The sequence below is a fragment of the Oreochromis aureus genome, linkage group 3 (assembly GCF_013358895.1).
Source record: "Oreochromis aureus strain Israel breed Guangdong linkage group 3, ZZ_aureus, whole genome shotgun sequence".
Classification (NCBI taxonomy): domain Eukaryota; kingdom Metazoa; phylum Chordata; class Actinopteri; order Cichliformes; family Cichlidae; genus Oreochromis; species Oreochromis aureus.
The window spans coordinates 78,557,684-78,574,264 of record NC_052944.1 but is presented as its reverse complement, the minus strand read 5'-3'; the positions used below and the strand labels follow the sequence as shown (position 1 = coordinate 78,574,264).

Here is a 16,581-nt window from a genome sequence, read left to right as displayed (position 1 = left end):
AATAACTTTAGCTAAAGTGAATTGGATCCTAAAGTGAATTGGAACTAAAACTAAACAGTTTTAGTTCTTTATCATGTACACATTTTTTGTACACAAACATATATTCACAAACTAACACCTGTCCACAACCTTAACATTTATGCTAATTACATATTTTTAGAAATCCACAGAAGATTAGATGATGATCCCCGCCTCCCCTGATACCACAACCTAAACCTGCAGCTGAGTCACAAACCACACCCCCACAAGCTCATGAATGAAAAATATGAAGAATTTAAAACAAAAAAAACCAACAACAAAAAAATAATGCAACTTTTCCAGTGAGAACAAATACAGTCAGTGAGAGTCTCAGAGTTCATGTTAATGTGGAATAAAAACAGTCAAATATTGGAGATCAGCAGAGAACACGGGGGAAAGCAACTCTTTGTGAGGCTGTGAACCCTCTTCATATGACCTCTCTGTGACGTCATGCTGCTGGATATACCTTACATAGACCTTACATGGATATACAACAACATCCAGTCTCTGAACGGAGGACATGAAGAAGCTTCAGACTCAAACTAGACAAGTCCTTCATACAGTTCAGGTCACAGTCTGATGACCCTTTATTCATAAAACTTTATTTCTAACTCCATCTGAACATTAAGCTTTGATTACGTTCTGTTTTGGACATGGACAGCTGGAGACAGCTCAGCTGAATAGTTTATTCTTGGTAACTCTAAGCTCACTGGCTGAGGTTGTATAGTTGGTGCAACCTCTGGTGTAATGTCAGGATGAGTCAGGGTCACATCAAACTCTTAGACATTGCTGACTGCATGTCACCTGCAGTGATGATGACTCGAGTGGGTTCACACATGCAGTATAATTAATGTTTTACAAGGTGGGAAGAGGAGGAGGGGTGGAGGACGTTTCCACGCTTTAACATCCTGTAAACTCAATCAGTTTCTTCTTCATCTCATCAAACTCTTTAACCACCTTCTGACACTGATCAGCTGACTGGATGATGGCGTTTCCTAACTTCTCATCCTGCTCAGGAGTCGGAGTAAGTCTAATGATACTGCCGATGAGCATTACTAGCTCACCCATCACGTCCAGCACTGACATAGATTTAATCATAACTCCTTTACTCTTCTCCTTCAGTTCAGACACTTTTTTGAGGATCCTCTGAAACTCATCCACATTAGTCAGTGTTTTCAGCTTGAGTTTTAGCTGATATTTCCTCCAACTTTTCAGATGCCATATTTATTTCTTCCAGGTTCTGACGGTGTGTTCACACCGAACGCGATAGACGTGAGCGAAAACGCCCCAAACGCCCCTAATTTGACGCGTGCACATTCGCACCTCAACGCGTGTCCAAGAAAAATCCATCGTGCCTCAAAATTGTATATTTTGACGCGCGTGAACCGGAAATGTGGGAGGGATGTGGGAGGAAGTTGTGCGAGACGGTATCTTCGCAAGATGGCAGCTGTTGAGCTAGCGCTTGAAGAGAGAGTCTCCCTCCTCTATTTACTGTGGAGAGCAGAGCAGCGGCGTAAGACGTCCTCGCCGTACCTGGGTCCATCAGGTCCTCCAGATGCGTGAGCAGTTTGGTGAGTTTCACCATTTGCTCCAGGAGCTGCGCCTGGATGACGGCCAATTTCAGCGATACCGCCGTCTTTCACTCGGCCAGTTTGAGGACCTGCTTTCCCGCGTCGGTCCAAGCATCGCCCGCCTAGACACCAACTACAGGCGCTCAATCCCACCTGCACCTGTCCATCTGCCTGAGGTTAGTAAAAGCAGGGCTCGCAAAATCGATAGCCCGACGTCCCGGGGCTAGCGATTTTTCCAGTCAGGCTACCAAAATCTATCTCAGCCCTGCCCGTCGGGCTATCATAGGAAAAATATATGTCAATGCTTTTGCATTCTTTCGCAAATGTAGCTGAGTAATTATGTCATTGGCATCGATGAGCCTCTGTCAATATGTGACATATTGAAATCGCGTTTGAATTTGTGCTTGTTTTTTGCTTTCACTTTCACTTTGCGATCGCGCGAACAGTGTGTAGAGAGCGGCAGCACTGATTGGTGAGTAATGATTAATTGCGCACCAATTCCTCTGGCATCATCTTATCACTCATTAGCTTACTATTCAAACGTGACAAGTGAAATCTCCCACAGCAAGCTTAAACATCTGAGAGGTTGATTGCGCAAAGAATCGCTGACCGTTATGTAAGTACGTGTGTAAAAGCAGCAGGATTTACGCCAGTATTTTAGTTCTGCTGAGCCAAATAAGACAGGTCAGGGTGAAGAAGGGGCAGCCAATGAAAAGCCGACCACAAAACGGAAAAGTTATGACAAATCAGACTATGAGGCAAAAAGAAAGCTCAGCTTTTTTGGTTTCATGGACAAAAGAATTTCTGTGGCTGGAATATGACGAGCTAAATAACATGATGTTCTGCCAGGTGTGTCGTGAGTTTCCCTCGATATCTGAGTCGCCAAGCGCCTTTGTTACTGGGACCAGTAATTTTAAGAAAGACCCCATCAGAACCCATGAGAAATGCAAGAAATGCATTATTGCCCAGTCTGCAATATCTTTCCCAGAACAAACAGCAATTGCAAAAAAACATACTAAAAATAAACCAAGCACAAGAAGTCCTGAAAAATCTTTCAAAAGTGTACTATGTTGCAAAGAGTGAACTACCATTGTCAAAATTTAGCAGTCTTTGCAAACTTCAAAAAGCAAATGTCCTAGATCTTGGTTCCACTCACCCCTTAGCCTTGACTTCAGTGGAAATTTCAGATTCAGGATCTGACACAGACTGATTCATGTTCTACACAGTTCTTACAAGTTCATAGAAATTTCTGTTCAATTAGAAACAAGTATTTGAGTTGATGACTGTGATTTTTATACAGTTGTTGTGATTTGTATTTTAACAATTTTCTGATTAATTTTTGTTTCCGTTACAATATTATACTTTAATGTATAATATTGTAAAGGAAACAAAACATTAAAAAATTGCTCTTTTTTTATTCGGGCTACTTAAATTTATTTTGGGCTACCAAAAACTGAAGAGTGCCTGCCCGAAGGCCTACCAGGGATTTTGAAATTTTGCGAGCCCCGAAAAGGGTAGTCCTTTATTGAAACCTGTGCTAATATATGCTAAGCTATCCGTTTATACACTGCTAACATGGATGTGCTATGCTAACAGTGAATGCCGTCGGTGTTACTGCTATCAGTAAGATAGCAAACTGTGGTATGGAGACGACTGTTTATAATATTTCTAGTGATACTCGAAAGGTCTCATCAAGTCCCGATTTAATTTGATTTATGCTGTTATCAGTGTTTGCGTTGTTTGGACGAGAAAGGGGCACCTGCTGTGGTGGAGCCGTGCAAGGCCTGGGTCGTGTAGCAGCAAACAACTCCTCCAGAGAGGCTGTCCTGGTAAGGGAGAAATTCATGGCCCACTTCTCGGCGGAGGGAGCTGTGTCTTGGCAACCAAAGGAGTAGCCTGTTTGAAGTCTGAGTGACTTCCCCACAACGGCTCTTTTAAGAGCCACCCACAAACCTCTAAAGAGTGTCCCTGCCTTTTTAAATTTTTCTTAATAAATGGAGCTCTACTCCAAAATAAACTAACCTCTCTTTACTCTCTTAAATAACTTGTCTTCACTATGTTCCTATATACAGTGTTTTGCAAAAGTTTGGGCAACCTTATTAATAGTCATTATTTTCCTGTATAAATCGCTGTTACAATAAAAAAAATGTCACTTGCATATATCATATAGGAGACACACATTGATATACACTAAATATTCATTTCATTTCTCTTTTTTTGTGTTGCCAATTTATGCACCTGCCTGATTTTGTTTAAACAGTTATTGCACACTTTCTGTAAATCCAGTGAACTGCATTTCACTTCTCAAATATTACTGTGTGTCTCCTATATGATATATTTAACTGACATTTTTTATTGTAACAACCAACGATTTGTACAGGAAAATAATGACTGTTAACAAGGTTGCCCAAACTTTTGCATCCCACTGTATTAGTATGTTGTCATTAGTATAATATGAAATAAATTATACATGTGTCAAGTTGGGTGCCAATATTTGCTGTGTAGTAGAACAGAGACATTAATCATTATAAATGTTTACTGTAAAAAATGTATTCACTAACAAAAACATTAAACATAAATATATAAAATTTAACTATTGACAGAGAGACAGGAATAAAAAGGACCCAGCTTGGAGTGGAAGAGCCTCAGGGAGAAGGAGGAGAAATATAACAACATTGTTTCTGCCCTGGAGAGCCTGCTGCCTCATCAGAAAACTACTGATCATTAGAGTCCAATGTTTCCAAATTTAACACAGCTGTGCTGTTTTCAAAAACTAATTTATACATTTGAAATTTCACGAATTCTCGTGTCTGAGGCGGCATGCTCTCCAGAGCAGGAACAAGGCCGAGGAGGACATGCTCCATTGGAGACGGGCGTGGCCTCTTCAGGGACTCCAGGATGGCCAGCTCCACCGCCGATGGACCGTCCTGGGACCCGTCCCTCGACCGCCTTTGAGCTGTCCTCCTCTGTGGGCCTGTAAAACACAGCACAAAACAACACAAAGAAATGAGAAGGCTGCTACTAGATTTTCATTTTCAAAATTGAAAAAAAACAAAAAAAAAACAGGATATAAACAGATTGGTTGTAGATATTTAGTAAAGGTAATCACAAGGGAATCCAAGTGAGTAAAAAGCTATCAGTGCTTCCTGTACATACCTGTGGATGCAGCAGCAGGAGTGGAGGGACCAGGGACTGGGGAGCCAGGAGAAGCAACAGGGGATGGCTCTGCTACAGATGGCTCTATTAAGACAATATTAAATGTTAACAGGTTGAAAACAATAGAGAAATTATATACAGTGGTCTCTCATTTATTGCAGCACATGAACAGTAGTCGCAGTTCTCACAAGTTTATTCTCAAAGTTCAAACCTTTGTCGATTTTAAAACGTAAAAGTATTATTATGCCGCGCTTTTTGTCCGTCTATGGCGCCACTTTTGTGCGGCTTTTTCCCTCGCGGTGCAGGTGTGTATCTCCGAATGAGGGTCATAGTTATGAGTGTTTTTGTGCGCCTTTTTCTATTGGACGTGATGGTTATCAAAACCAAAAACGATAAGTTTGGCAAGCGCAGGAGACACGACACAGAGGAGATTTGTCAGTCAGGCTGCAGAATGCAATGCGCATTGTTGAAAGCTGTACGGTGCAATAAAAAAAAAATCAGCGAAAAGGCGAGGCAGTGACGGATGAGCGGGACCACTGTATACTGTTTTATTAACAAACAAAATATATTCCTATATGACAACACGCATAAATTAACTGCCTACATTAATTCATTGTAAACATACCTTCTGACTGACACTCCCCTGCTGCCTCTCCGGGCTGTCCCTGGTCCTCGGGGGGGGGGGGAGTTCTCCACGGTCCGCACCATATTGCCGCTAGTCTCCCGCGGGGTGAGGAAGGGGTCCAGAAACCCCATGACCGCGAAGAACTTCCATCTCTTCCCCGATCCTGCTGCAGACCCACTCCTCTTCTCCTTATTATATGTGTCCCTGAGGCTCTTCCACTTTCTCCTGCAGATGATGTCCTCTGAATAAACACATTATCTTGTTAGCGGAAAGGTATTTGTACATCACTGGGAAAATAGCGGGACAGTAGGCGGGCTTGCTAGCTTTTGCGCGGCTTCATCGGGTCAGTCTGAAAATTAAAAAGAAGAATGAATGAACTTACCAGGTTGCCCGATCTCCTCACTTATGTGCCTCCAAGCTAGGTCCTTTTTATTCCTGTCTCGGTAGAAGTAGCAGCTAGCATCATACAGCTCTGGGTGATTAGCCACGGCAGTGATGAGCTTTTCCTCCATACTGAATGAAGAATGAAGGGCTTTGGCTGGATCTGCCCCTTTGACCTAGGTCACAGCCACGTCACCAGGCTCCTGATTGGTTGTTGCGGCGCGATTTGATGCTGGAGTTCAGATTTTTCCAACTCGAGCGGTTGACGCGATATGCGCGTATGCACAAAATGCAACACAAAAACTTACGCGCGTGGTTTTCTTCGCAAGTCACACGCGCCAGACGCGGTACACTGCCTCACGTTTCACGCGTTTTCGCGACGGAAATCTGCTTCCGAATTTTCGCGGGACCCGCAATCGCGTGTCATCGCGCTCTTTCCATTGACTTTACATGTAAACCTGACGCTCTGGCCGCCTCTATTGCGTTCGGTGTGAACACACCGTTATTCATTGGTTCAGCCATCGCCATGAATTCTTTTCCCCATGTTTCTATTTTCTTTGCTACTCCCCTTTCTGACATAATTTTTGTTAAATTGGTACGAACAACAACAGCTCCACCTGCAACAGCAGTTATACCTCCAATAGCAGCTACAGCAGCTGGTGATGCAATAAATAATGCACTTCCTATTCCTCCACTAATAGCTCCATATTTTCTCTGCCAATCTGTTGCCTTCTGCATTTCTTTTATTTCTTCAGAAAGTGACTCAAACTCATGTGCAATCTCTCCCATTCTTTGTTCACTGATGAATGAAGCTGCATTTTCGATAAGTTTGTTCATTAAGTCAGACAGATCAGGAGGTAGCTCTTTGCTCCATCTTCTTTTTGGACCTGAGGCCATTTTCTGCAGTTTCCTCTAAACTAGACGTGTTGAGAACTTTTCCTCTGCACAGTCTGATGAACAGCTTGACCTTTGACCTTGTAATTAAAACTGTAGTCAGGGAGACTGTAGACACAAACAGAGAAACATCAGACAAACCTGACATGAACAAATTCAGCAGCAGCAGAACAGACTGAGGCTGTGTCCCAATTCAGGGTATGCACGCTTGAAGTACGCACACTATGCGTACTACGTACGGTGCGTACTACAAGTACGGGAAGTGCGGAAGTGAGAGGCTTGTGAAATGGGACGGTCTAGCCTTCGTCGCGCTGTTCAGGTTGCCTAGCAACCATGATACTAACCGCGAGAAATGTTTCACACAGCTTTGTTTGACAGAAATGAAGGAGAAAAAATGTTTTGTTGTTCATTCATTTTTGTCATGACATCACTTTGATTAGTTGAGACCACAGGACTGTAAAACATGATAGTTGGGCTTCATTTCTGTACTGAACAGTCATTTCAAGATTAGTTAGTAAATAATAATTAGCTAATGTTGTTCATGAGACTGAAGTCATCTCACTGTGGTAATGTTACCGGTAATATAATATGGAAAATATTAAGTCCTGATGAGCTCAACAGAGGAGATCCTGGCCTTTCCACTGATATCTCATGTGCTTAATTGGCCTGTTTTTGCTCCAAAGAGGCAGAAAGTCACAAAAAATGTTGAACTGTGAGATGCTTTTTTTCCTAAAATTAATTATGAAGCCTTCCATTTAGCCCGGTCAGCTGGGTAAGCTCTATGGAAGAGTTGGTTAGGTCTTTGAGTCATTAAATTAAAAGATTGTCTGTTTTTAAAGGACTTATGAAGGGGGCAGTCTTCTCTCTATTATAGTGCTGCGGCATCATCTAAAACTAGCACATGTGTTTGAAATTTTAATCAGGTGAAATCCTGTGAATATATTACTTCTTTCCTTTTTCAGTTTCCAGTTAATGTTTCCAGAATGACACCTGATCACTAAAAAACGGTTAATTTCAAAGTGTTCACTGAGTGGCAGCACAGAGAAATTGGAAAACCTTCCAGTGCTCCTGCTGACATGTTTCCATTTCCATCAGCTCAGTGGAGCAAAGAAAAACCCCTAAATGAGAGATGCCTTCCTTATTTTAGTCAGAAATATAAAATCGGTTTGTTTTTGTTTTTATCATATTCCTCAAGACTTATGGATTTTCTCTCTCTACATTATGTGCATGTATTTTTTGCTTTCTCTCTGTGGTTTAGGTTTGGTTGAGCAGACAAGGCTCCATCTTTGGGTGAAGCTGCTATCATCTGCTCTTTGGTCTATGCACTTGTTGCTCATTCACTTAACCACCCCACAAGGACGCAGCTTGTGCATAAAGTCTGCATATCTAGTGCAGTAATCAGGCTCCTCAATGCATGTGTTTATATACTTTTTTTCCAATGATGTCTCTCTGGCTTTCCAATGTTCTCTGTGTGGCTGAGGAGCTGTCCCAAGCCATGGATCTACTTACCTGCCAAAGCCAAGCTTTAAATTACAAGATGTCTCCCCTGAAACATTGTCTACCTCTACCTCTGCCAACTGCCTACCCTCCTTCCTACGACCTCCAGCACCCACTGAGAGTGAAACTGTTCCCACTACCATCAAAAAAAAAGCTAGTTTCTTTTTAAAAGTTTATAAATGTACATTTCCTTTACACCATGGGAGATCATATAATATGAAACACACACACACACACACACACACACACGCACACACACACCAGGTAACAAACACTACAGGACCAGTTTGACCAGAAGATTGGAAGACACACATGCCTCTTTTCCACCCACACAGAGCTGCTGAGGATCCAGTTCTCTCACATACTTCAAAAGCCTTAAGAAGAGATAGAAGAGATTATTATCCAGCATTAGTATCTGAATCTGGAATCATTTCTATGGAAACTAGACTTTCAGCTTAATTTAAACCTTAAATGTAATCTCAGGTAGTCAGGTTTAAACTCAGGTTCAGTTATTCACTGAAAGTACCAACAGACTCAGACATTTAGAACAAACTAAGATCATCGGTGCTGGAGGTAATGTCTGCTGTGACTGCATCACTCTGCTCAACTTTGCTGTTATTCAGCCTCTGCATGTTTACCTCTGCAGGTGAGTTTTACCTGTCAGGAACTAAATGAGATTTCAATGACAGATGTGTCAGTGTGATGTGTTGTAGTTTCAGGAGTCAGTTTAAAACTACAAAGCTTTGTGTAGCTGTCAAATGTGATGCAAGTCAGTTTTTTAGAGGTTTGAACCTGTAAAAATATTTGTTATACATATATTTTTTATATATTCCAAGCTTTGTCCATATATTAAATGCCTTGTCTGTTAAGGACGGAGAAAACATGCAATGTCTATGCGGTGGTGCATCAAGTTCAGTCTGTTTAAAGTGCCTTCTGAGCTGGTACCATAGTTTCAGTGAATGGATAACAAGAGGATTCGTGGTGAAGCTGGAGATCGGTCCCGCCAGAGGTAATCTGGCACACAGCAAAGACATCAGGGAGGATTGACTCACTGACAGCTTTTCCAGTGTTACCCATGATGATAAATTATCATGGTCTTTTATCCAGTACAATAATGCGCTTATATTAGAAGCGCAATAATAAAAAAAAAAATTTGGAGTAAGCCTCCTGCGCTCCGTGGTCTTTGTAACACACTCTGTTTCAGCCTAGGTGGCTTTTTGTTCCAAATGAAGGAGGAGATTTGACTATTTAGATTATTAAAAAATGACTTAGTTAAAAAAATTGGAAGACATTGAAAAAGATATAGAAATTTAGGAAATATAGTCATCTTAATGATATTTAATCTACCACCCAGCGAAAGAGGCAAGGACTCCGACTTTCCAAAATCCTCTTTTAGCTTAGACAATAAAGGAAGATATTTAGTTTTATGCAAGTCTTTATGGTTCTGCGTAATCCAAATGCCCAAGTATTTGAACTTGTCATAGCTGAGTTTGAAAGGTGCTAAAATAGACGAAAGTTCCCCGGTTATTGTACCTAAAGCAGGGGTGTCCAAACTTTTTTCACTGAGGGCCACATACATAAAAATATAGGAGGGGCTGGGCCACTTACTAGAAATTAGGTATATAACCTTAACTTTAATGTATTAAAGTTGGAAAAATCACTTAAAAGTGGTCAAACTTGTTATATTGTTGAATATAATTAAAGACAAAACTGCCTTCATCACAGCTTTCCATAAATGGATTTTTATTGATTTATTCAGAAAAAGCTTTGGTAGCTCATTCTCAGAACAGCAGCCTCAGATTTCTTCTTAGACAGAAGATTTACAGCACAGAGAAAAAACAATAAAGGGGAAAATGGGACGGGTACATTTCAAGCTTGTTATTTAAGTTCTTAGGCTTAGCAACACACCTATTAACGTTCATTTGAAACGGTTATCAGCATTAACAGACTGAACTGGACTTAATAACAGGAGTGCATAATTTTAGTAAATTATTCTGGTGAGTATCAGCTGTGCTGGGTATGTAAATCGGGCTATCCAGCCACAGTGCTGATTGCCACTCGTGCCAAAAATCCGGACAAATGTCACTTGATCAAGGAGCAGATCTGCATCAGATGAGATCAGCTGACTTTGCGTGTGCGTGCGCTGTGCACAGGGGTGTGTACTCTGTGTGTTAACAAGAAAAACGCATATAAGAAAGTGGTGCGCAAAAGCAGGGTAGTGACAGAATTGATGTGCATTATTGATATTTGAAGCATGTGTACCTGCACATCAACACGCGGGTACTGTGGAATACAGGGAGTGCAGAATTCTTAGGCAAATGAGTATTTTGTCCACATCATCCTCTTCATGCATGTTGTCTTACTCCAAGCTGTATAGGCTCGAAAGCCTACTACCAATTAAGCATATTAGATGATGTGCATCTCTGTAATGAGAAGGGGTGTGGTCTAATGACATCAACACCCTATATCAGGTGTGCATAATTATTAGGCAACTTCCTTTCCTTTGGCAAATGGGTCAAAAGAAGGACTTGACAGGCTCAGAAAAGTCAAAAATAGTGAGATATCTTGCAGAGGGATGCAGCAGTCTTAAAATTGCAAAGCTTTGAAGCGTGATCATCGAACAATCAAGCGTTTCATTCAAAATAGTCAACAGGGTCGCAAGAAGCGTGTGGAAAACCAAGGCGCAAAATAACTGCCCATGAACTGAGAAAAGTCAAGCGTGCAGCTGCCAAGATGCCACTTGCCACCAGTTTGGCCATATTTCAGAGCTGCAACATCACTGGAGTGCCCAAAAGCACAAGGTGTGCAATACTCAGAGACATGGCCAAGGTAAGAAAGGCTGAAAGACGACCATCACTGAACAAGACACACAAGCTGAAACGTCAAGACTGGGCCAAGAAATATCTCAAGACTGATTTTTATAAGGTTTTATGGACTGATGAAATGAGAGTGAGTCTTGATGGGCCAGATGGCTGGGCCCGTGGCTGGATTGGTAAAGGGCAGAGAGCTCCAGTCCCACTCAGACGCCAGCAAGGTGGAGGTGGAGTACTGGTTTGGGCTGGTATCATCAAAGATGAGCTTGTGGGGCCTTTTCGGGTTGAGGATGGAGTCAAGCTCAACTCCCAGTCCTACTGCCAGTTTCTGGAAGACACCTTCTTCAAGCAGTGGTACAGGAAGAAGTCTGCATCCTTCAAGAAAAACATGATTTTCATGCAGGACAATGCTCCATCACACGCGTCCAAGTACTCCACAGCGTGGCTGGCAAGAAAGGGTATAAAAGAAGAAAAACTAATGACATGGCCTCCTTGTTCACCTGATCTGAACCCCATTGAGAACCTGTGGTCCATCATCAAATGTGAGATTTACAAGGAGGGAAAACAGTACACCTCTCTGAACAGTGTCTGGGAGGCTGTGGTTGCTGCTGCACGCAATGTTGATGGTGAACAGATCAAAACACTGACAGAATCCATGGATGGCAGGCTTTTGAGTGTCCTTGCAAAGAAAGGTGGCTATATTGGTCGCTGATTTGTTTTTGTTTTGTTTTTGAATGTCAGAAATGTATATTTGTGAATGTGGAGATGTTATATTGGTTTCACTGGTAAAAATAAATAATTGAAATGGGTATATATTTGTTTTTGTTAAGTTGCCTAATAATTATGCACAGTAATAGTCACCTGCACACACAGATATCCCCTAAAATAGCTAAAACTAAAAACAAACTAAAACTACTTCCAAAAACATTCAGCTTTGATATTAATGAGTTTTTTGGGTTCATTGAGAACATGGTTGTTGTTCAATAATAAAATTATTCCTCAAAAATACAACTTGCCTAATAATTCTGCACTCCCTGTATATTTTTACTCACCTAAAGCGCTCGTGCTCTCGTCCACTCCCCGCAAAAAAATTAGCAGCTGTGCGGTGTCTTTGGCATCGGTGCTCTCATCGCATGCAGCTTTATCAGACAGTTGCAGTTTAATGTTGGCTGACGAGTCTTCAGTGCGTGGCACAACTGTATTTCTGGACATGCTGACGTTGTTGAAGTCCTGCACTTCTTCCGGGCACATTATTTCGGTGACTTTAACGAAGCAGTGTTTTATGAGGTCTCCATCTGAAAAAGGCTTGCCATGTCTTGCGATGAGTTGGGCGACCTCATAGCTGGTTATTGGAGCCTTTTCCTGGACAATTTGAGCACGAAAAAAATACTGTTGCTGACCCCGCAGGACAGCTACCCTTTGCTTTAATTTCTGTTCTCGCTCAGCACCAGTGTAGGATGCATAGGCCCGATGTTTGGTTTCATAATGACGTCGTACATTATGCTCTTTCATAACTGCCACAGTTTCAGTGCAGATCAAACGGACACACTTCCCCTTTAATTCTTTGAAGAAATATTCACTCTCCCACCGTGTCTGAAATTTTCTGCACTCACTTTCTACCTTTCGCTTCTTTGGTTCTGCCATGTTGACTTTAACAATGGATTCAATTGGTTAGAAAACTTCTTGAAAAAATCAGAAGGATACCCGTCGGGGCCAGGTGATTTTCCAGACTGCATACTCCGTATGGCCATTTCAATTTCAGCATTAGAAATGGGCTCCTCCAAACTGGTGGTCGCATTGTCTCCTAAGGAAGGGATATCAAGTTTCTCAAAGAAGTTTTCTAGTGCCAGGTCATCTTTAGCTGGGGGGGGGGGAGCTGTATAAAGTCTGATAGTATTTAAAAAAAACTATTTTTTATACCTTGGTTAACCGTACACCTTATTCCCTGGTCATTCCGGATCTCAGGGACAGTGTTGGGAAGGTTACTTTTAAAATGTATTCCATTACAGAATACCGAATACATGCCCCAAAATGTATTCTGTAACGTATTCTGTTACGTTACTCAATGAGAGTAACGTATTCTGAATACTTTGGAATACTTAATATATTATCATGCTGTTTACAACTACATGAATGTCCTATTGCTGTGATTTATTACTGTTACTGAAGGTCCGCGGCTCCGAAACGTAGTAAAGGGACCTCTGGCTAATACGTCGGGTTCGTGTCGGGCTGGTAGCCGAAAACTAGCTTTACTTTGTTGTCTGGGTCAACTTTGCTTATGGAGACAGAGAGAGGCGTTGAAAGGCTGCTCCAACGGAACTTATTTTTTCTGGAGGAAAACACGAACACAGTGTACAGTTGAGTCTTAATAGCTTACTTACAAATGGGCTCCTCAGCCACTCTTCTTGGCTGTTGTGGTTATTATTATATTTACATGCTTCCAGCTCCCGTTTTTGCTCCGTGACAGCTCGGACTTTTCCTTTCTCTCCCTCCCTCGCTCACAGACACATAACGGGTATGGTAGTCCATTCTCCTGCAGCACGGACTACACTGCCCATCAGGCTACATGCTTTAGAGCTATGCCTGTAGCATTCTGCCTTTAGCTTAGCACAACAACAACAACAAAAAAAAGCGCCTCTCACCCAGGAAACACGCAGAGAGAGCGCGTCACCCTGTAACCATGGCAACCGTAACGCTGCCGCCTGGAACAACAGAACGTAGCTGTCAAACAAACCCAAACAGTCCTGACCCGCGACAATATGAAACAGGGAAGTACCGCCGTGTATTCCATTTATTTCAACAAAGTAACTGTATTCTGAATACCACCTTTTTAAACGGTAACTGTAACGGAATACAGTTACTCATATTTTGTATTCTGAATACGTAACGGTGGTACATGTATTCCGTTACTCCCCAACACTGCTCAGGGATAGCTTGATTAGCTGTTCTTTGTCGTAGCTGATGAGCTAGTAGCTTGCCTGTTTTTTCTCCATGTTCATACGAGTAGCTACGCAACTTCGAAATTAGATACTCAGCCTGTTTTGTAGATATAAGATTATATTCAGTTTGTAATTTCAGCCCACGTTTAAATAATACCGGGTCAGGGGAATGGCTATATACAGCGTCTTGTTTAGTAACTTCGTCAGCTAATTGAGAGAGTCGCTCAGTATCATGCTTTTTTTTGTTTGCACAAAATGAGATTATCTGGCCTCTCAGATATGGTTTTAGGGATTCCCAAACAGTTGATGGTGACATCCCTGGGGTTTGATTGATAGCAAGAAAGAAATCTATTTGAGACCTAATATAATTAACAAACTCTTTGTCTGCTAACAATACTGGATTGAATCTCCATGGCCGATAATTAGAGTAGGCATTGGGAATACGCACTGAAAGAACAACAGGTGAATGATCTGAAATCACCATGGCCTTGTAATCACAGTCTGTTACTGAAGGGAGGAGTTTTTTGTCCAGAAAGAAATAATCTATACGAGTATATGTTTTATGGACATTAGAAAAAAAATGAATATTGACTTGAATTTGGGTTACGGAATCTCCATACATCTCCATACATCATATATATATATATATATATAAAACACCCATCTCGCCCCTGAGGGCGGTTTATCCTTCAAGCTCGGGTCCTCTACCAGAGGCCTGGCAGCTTGAGGGTCCTGCGCAGTATCTTAGCTGTTCCCAGGACTGCGCTCTTCTGGACAGAGATCTCCGATGTTGTTCCCGGGATCTGCTGGAGCCACTCGCCTAGCTTGGGAGTCACCGCACCTAGTGTCCCGATTACCACGGGACCACCGCTACCTTCACCCTCCACATCCTCTCGAGCTCTTCTCTGAGCCCTTGGTATTTCTCCAGCTTCTCGTGTTCCTTCTTCCTGATATTGCTGTCATTCGAACCGCTACATCGATCACTACAGCCGCCTTCTTCTGTTTGTCTACCACCACTACGTCCGGTTGGTTAGCCACCACCATTTTGTCCGTCTGTATCTGGAAGTCCCACAGGATCTTAGCTCGGTCATTCTCCATCACCCTTGGGGGCATCTCCCATTTTGACCTCGGGACTTCCAGGTTATACTCGCACAGATGTTCCTGTACACTATGCCGGCCACTTGGTTATGGCGCTCCATGTATGCCTTGCCTGCTAGCATCTTGCACCCTGCTGTTATGTGCTGGATTGTCTCTGGGGCATCTTTACACAGCCTGCACCTGGGGTCTTGCCTGGTGTGATAGACCCCAGCCTCTATGGATCTTGTACTCAGAGCTTGTTCTTGTGCTGCCATGATTAGTGCCTCTGTGCTGTCTTTCAGTCCAGCTTTGTCCAGCCACTGGTAGGATTTCTGGATATCAGCCACCTCTATCTGCCGGTGGTACATACCGTGCAGGGGCCTGTCCTTCCATGATGGTTCCTCGCCTTCCTCCTCTTTCTTGGGTTTCTGCTGCCTGAGGTATTCACTGAGCACGCCTCGCTGTATATACATATATATATATATATATATATATATATATGTATCCATCCATCCATTCGCTTCCGCTTATCCTTTTCAGGGTCGCGGGGGGCGCTGGAGCCTATCCCAGCTGTCATAGGGCGAGAGGCAGGGTACACCCTGGACAGGTCGCCAGTCTGTCGCAGGGCCAACACACAGGGACAAACAACCATTCACACTCACTCGCACATTCACACCTAGTGACAATTTCGATTATCCAATTAACCTATCCCCACAAGCTGCATGTCTTTGGACGGTGGGAGGAAGGAATATATATATATATATTGTTTCAAAATGTCTGCCTTTCAAATGTCTGCCTCCGCCTCTGGTTGAAGCATGAGTTTGTGGTGTCTCTCACAGCACCAACTATGTGGAGATGATTCAGGGCACTGGTAAAAACTACTAATGTGGAAAACTTATGCTGCACATTGGTTACAAAAAGATCAATAAGAGAAGATTTGTCTGGAGGTTTGTAATTAAGTGTTGGCTTTAAATTATTAGTGTAAAATTTAACAACAAGCAGTGCACCTTAAAACCAACAGATGCAGGAAAAAAAAGACAGTCCCAATAAAAATCACCTACCAGAGTGATTTCATTAAAATGCAGTTTAGATAAAAGTTGAACAAGGGAAGGTAATGTGCTGGGGACGCAGATGGAGACTGACAGGAGCCAACAACTGTCAAAGACTTTTCTAAACAAATTAATACTCAAGGCCAAAATTTTAAATTGCTTAGTTGCAGATCTAGAGAGCAGCACTTGAGCAGCAAGACAGACCTTCACATAAACTGCCACACCATCACCTTTTCTTGGACCGTCTGAGTGGTAAATGTTTAATCCATCAGTTCTGTGTTGTTTTTCAGACCACACAATCATCACTGCTGTGCCTGGAGAGGACGTCACTCTACCATGTCAAGCTCAAAACAACATCATCAGACATGTACAGTGGTGCAGAGCTGACCTGGAAGATGAAGAACTTGTCCTTTTATATCACCATGGACGACTTGTTCCAGATTACCAGCATCCATCTTTTGAGAACCGGGTGGATCTGAAGGACAGACAGATCACTGATGGAGACGTGTCTTTGATTCTGAAGGATGTGACCACTGCTGATAGTGGAACTTATAGGTGTCG

The 16,581-nt window shown here is 42.4% G+C and overlaps 1 protein-coding gene across 1 annotated transcript; it reads right to left on the bottom strand.

The window, feature by feature from the left end:
* Positions 1-4,195: 4,195 nt before the first annotated feature.
* On the bottom strand, positions 4,196-5,965 carry LOC120438246. Its single transcript, XM_039608690.1, has 4 exons — positions 5,753-5,965; positions 5,371-5,611; positions 4,746-4,829; positions 4,196-4,563 (listed from the first exon to the last, which is right to left on the bottom strand). The coding sequence occupies exons 1-4, from the start codon at positions 5,880-5,882 to the stop codon at positions 4,368-4,370; spliced, it is 651 nt and encodes a 216-aa protein (XP_039464624.1). The 5' UTR covers positions 5,883-5,965; the 3' UTR covers positions 4,196-4,367.
* Between the last annotated feature and the right edge of the window lie 10,616 nt (positions 5,966-16,581).

Bases quoted from the DNA above. Each gene is read 5' to 3' on its own strand.
- LOC120438246 (XM_039608690.1), bottom strand. From the start codon at position 5,882: ATGGAGGAAAAGCTCATCACTGCCGTGGCTAATCACCCAGAGCTGTAT. The intron at 5,612-5,752 runs GTAAGTTCATTC...GTGTTTATTCAG, and splicing joins TGAGGAGATCGGGCAACCTG to AGGACATCATCTGCAGGAGA. The intron at 4,564-4,745 runs GTATGTACAGGA...TGTGTTTTACAG, and splicing joins TCCTGCTGCTGCATCCACAG to GCCCACAGAGGAGGACAGCT.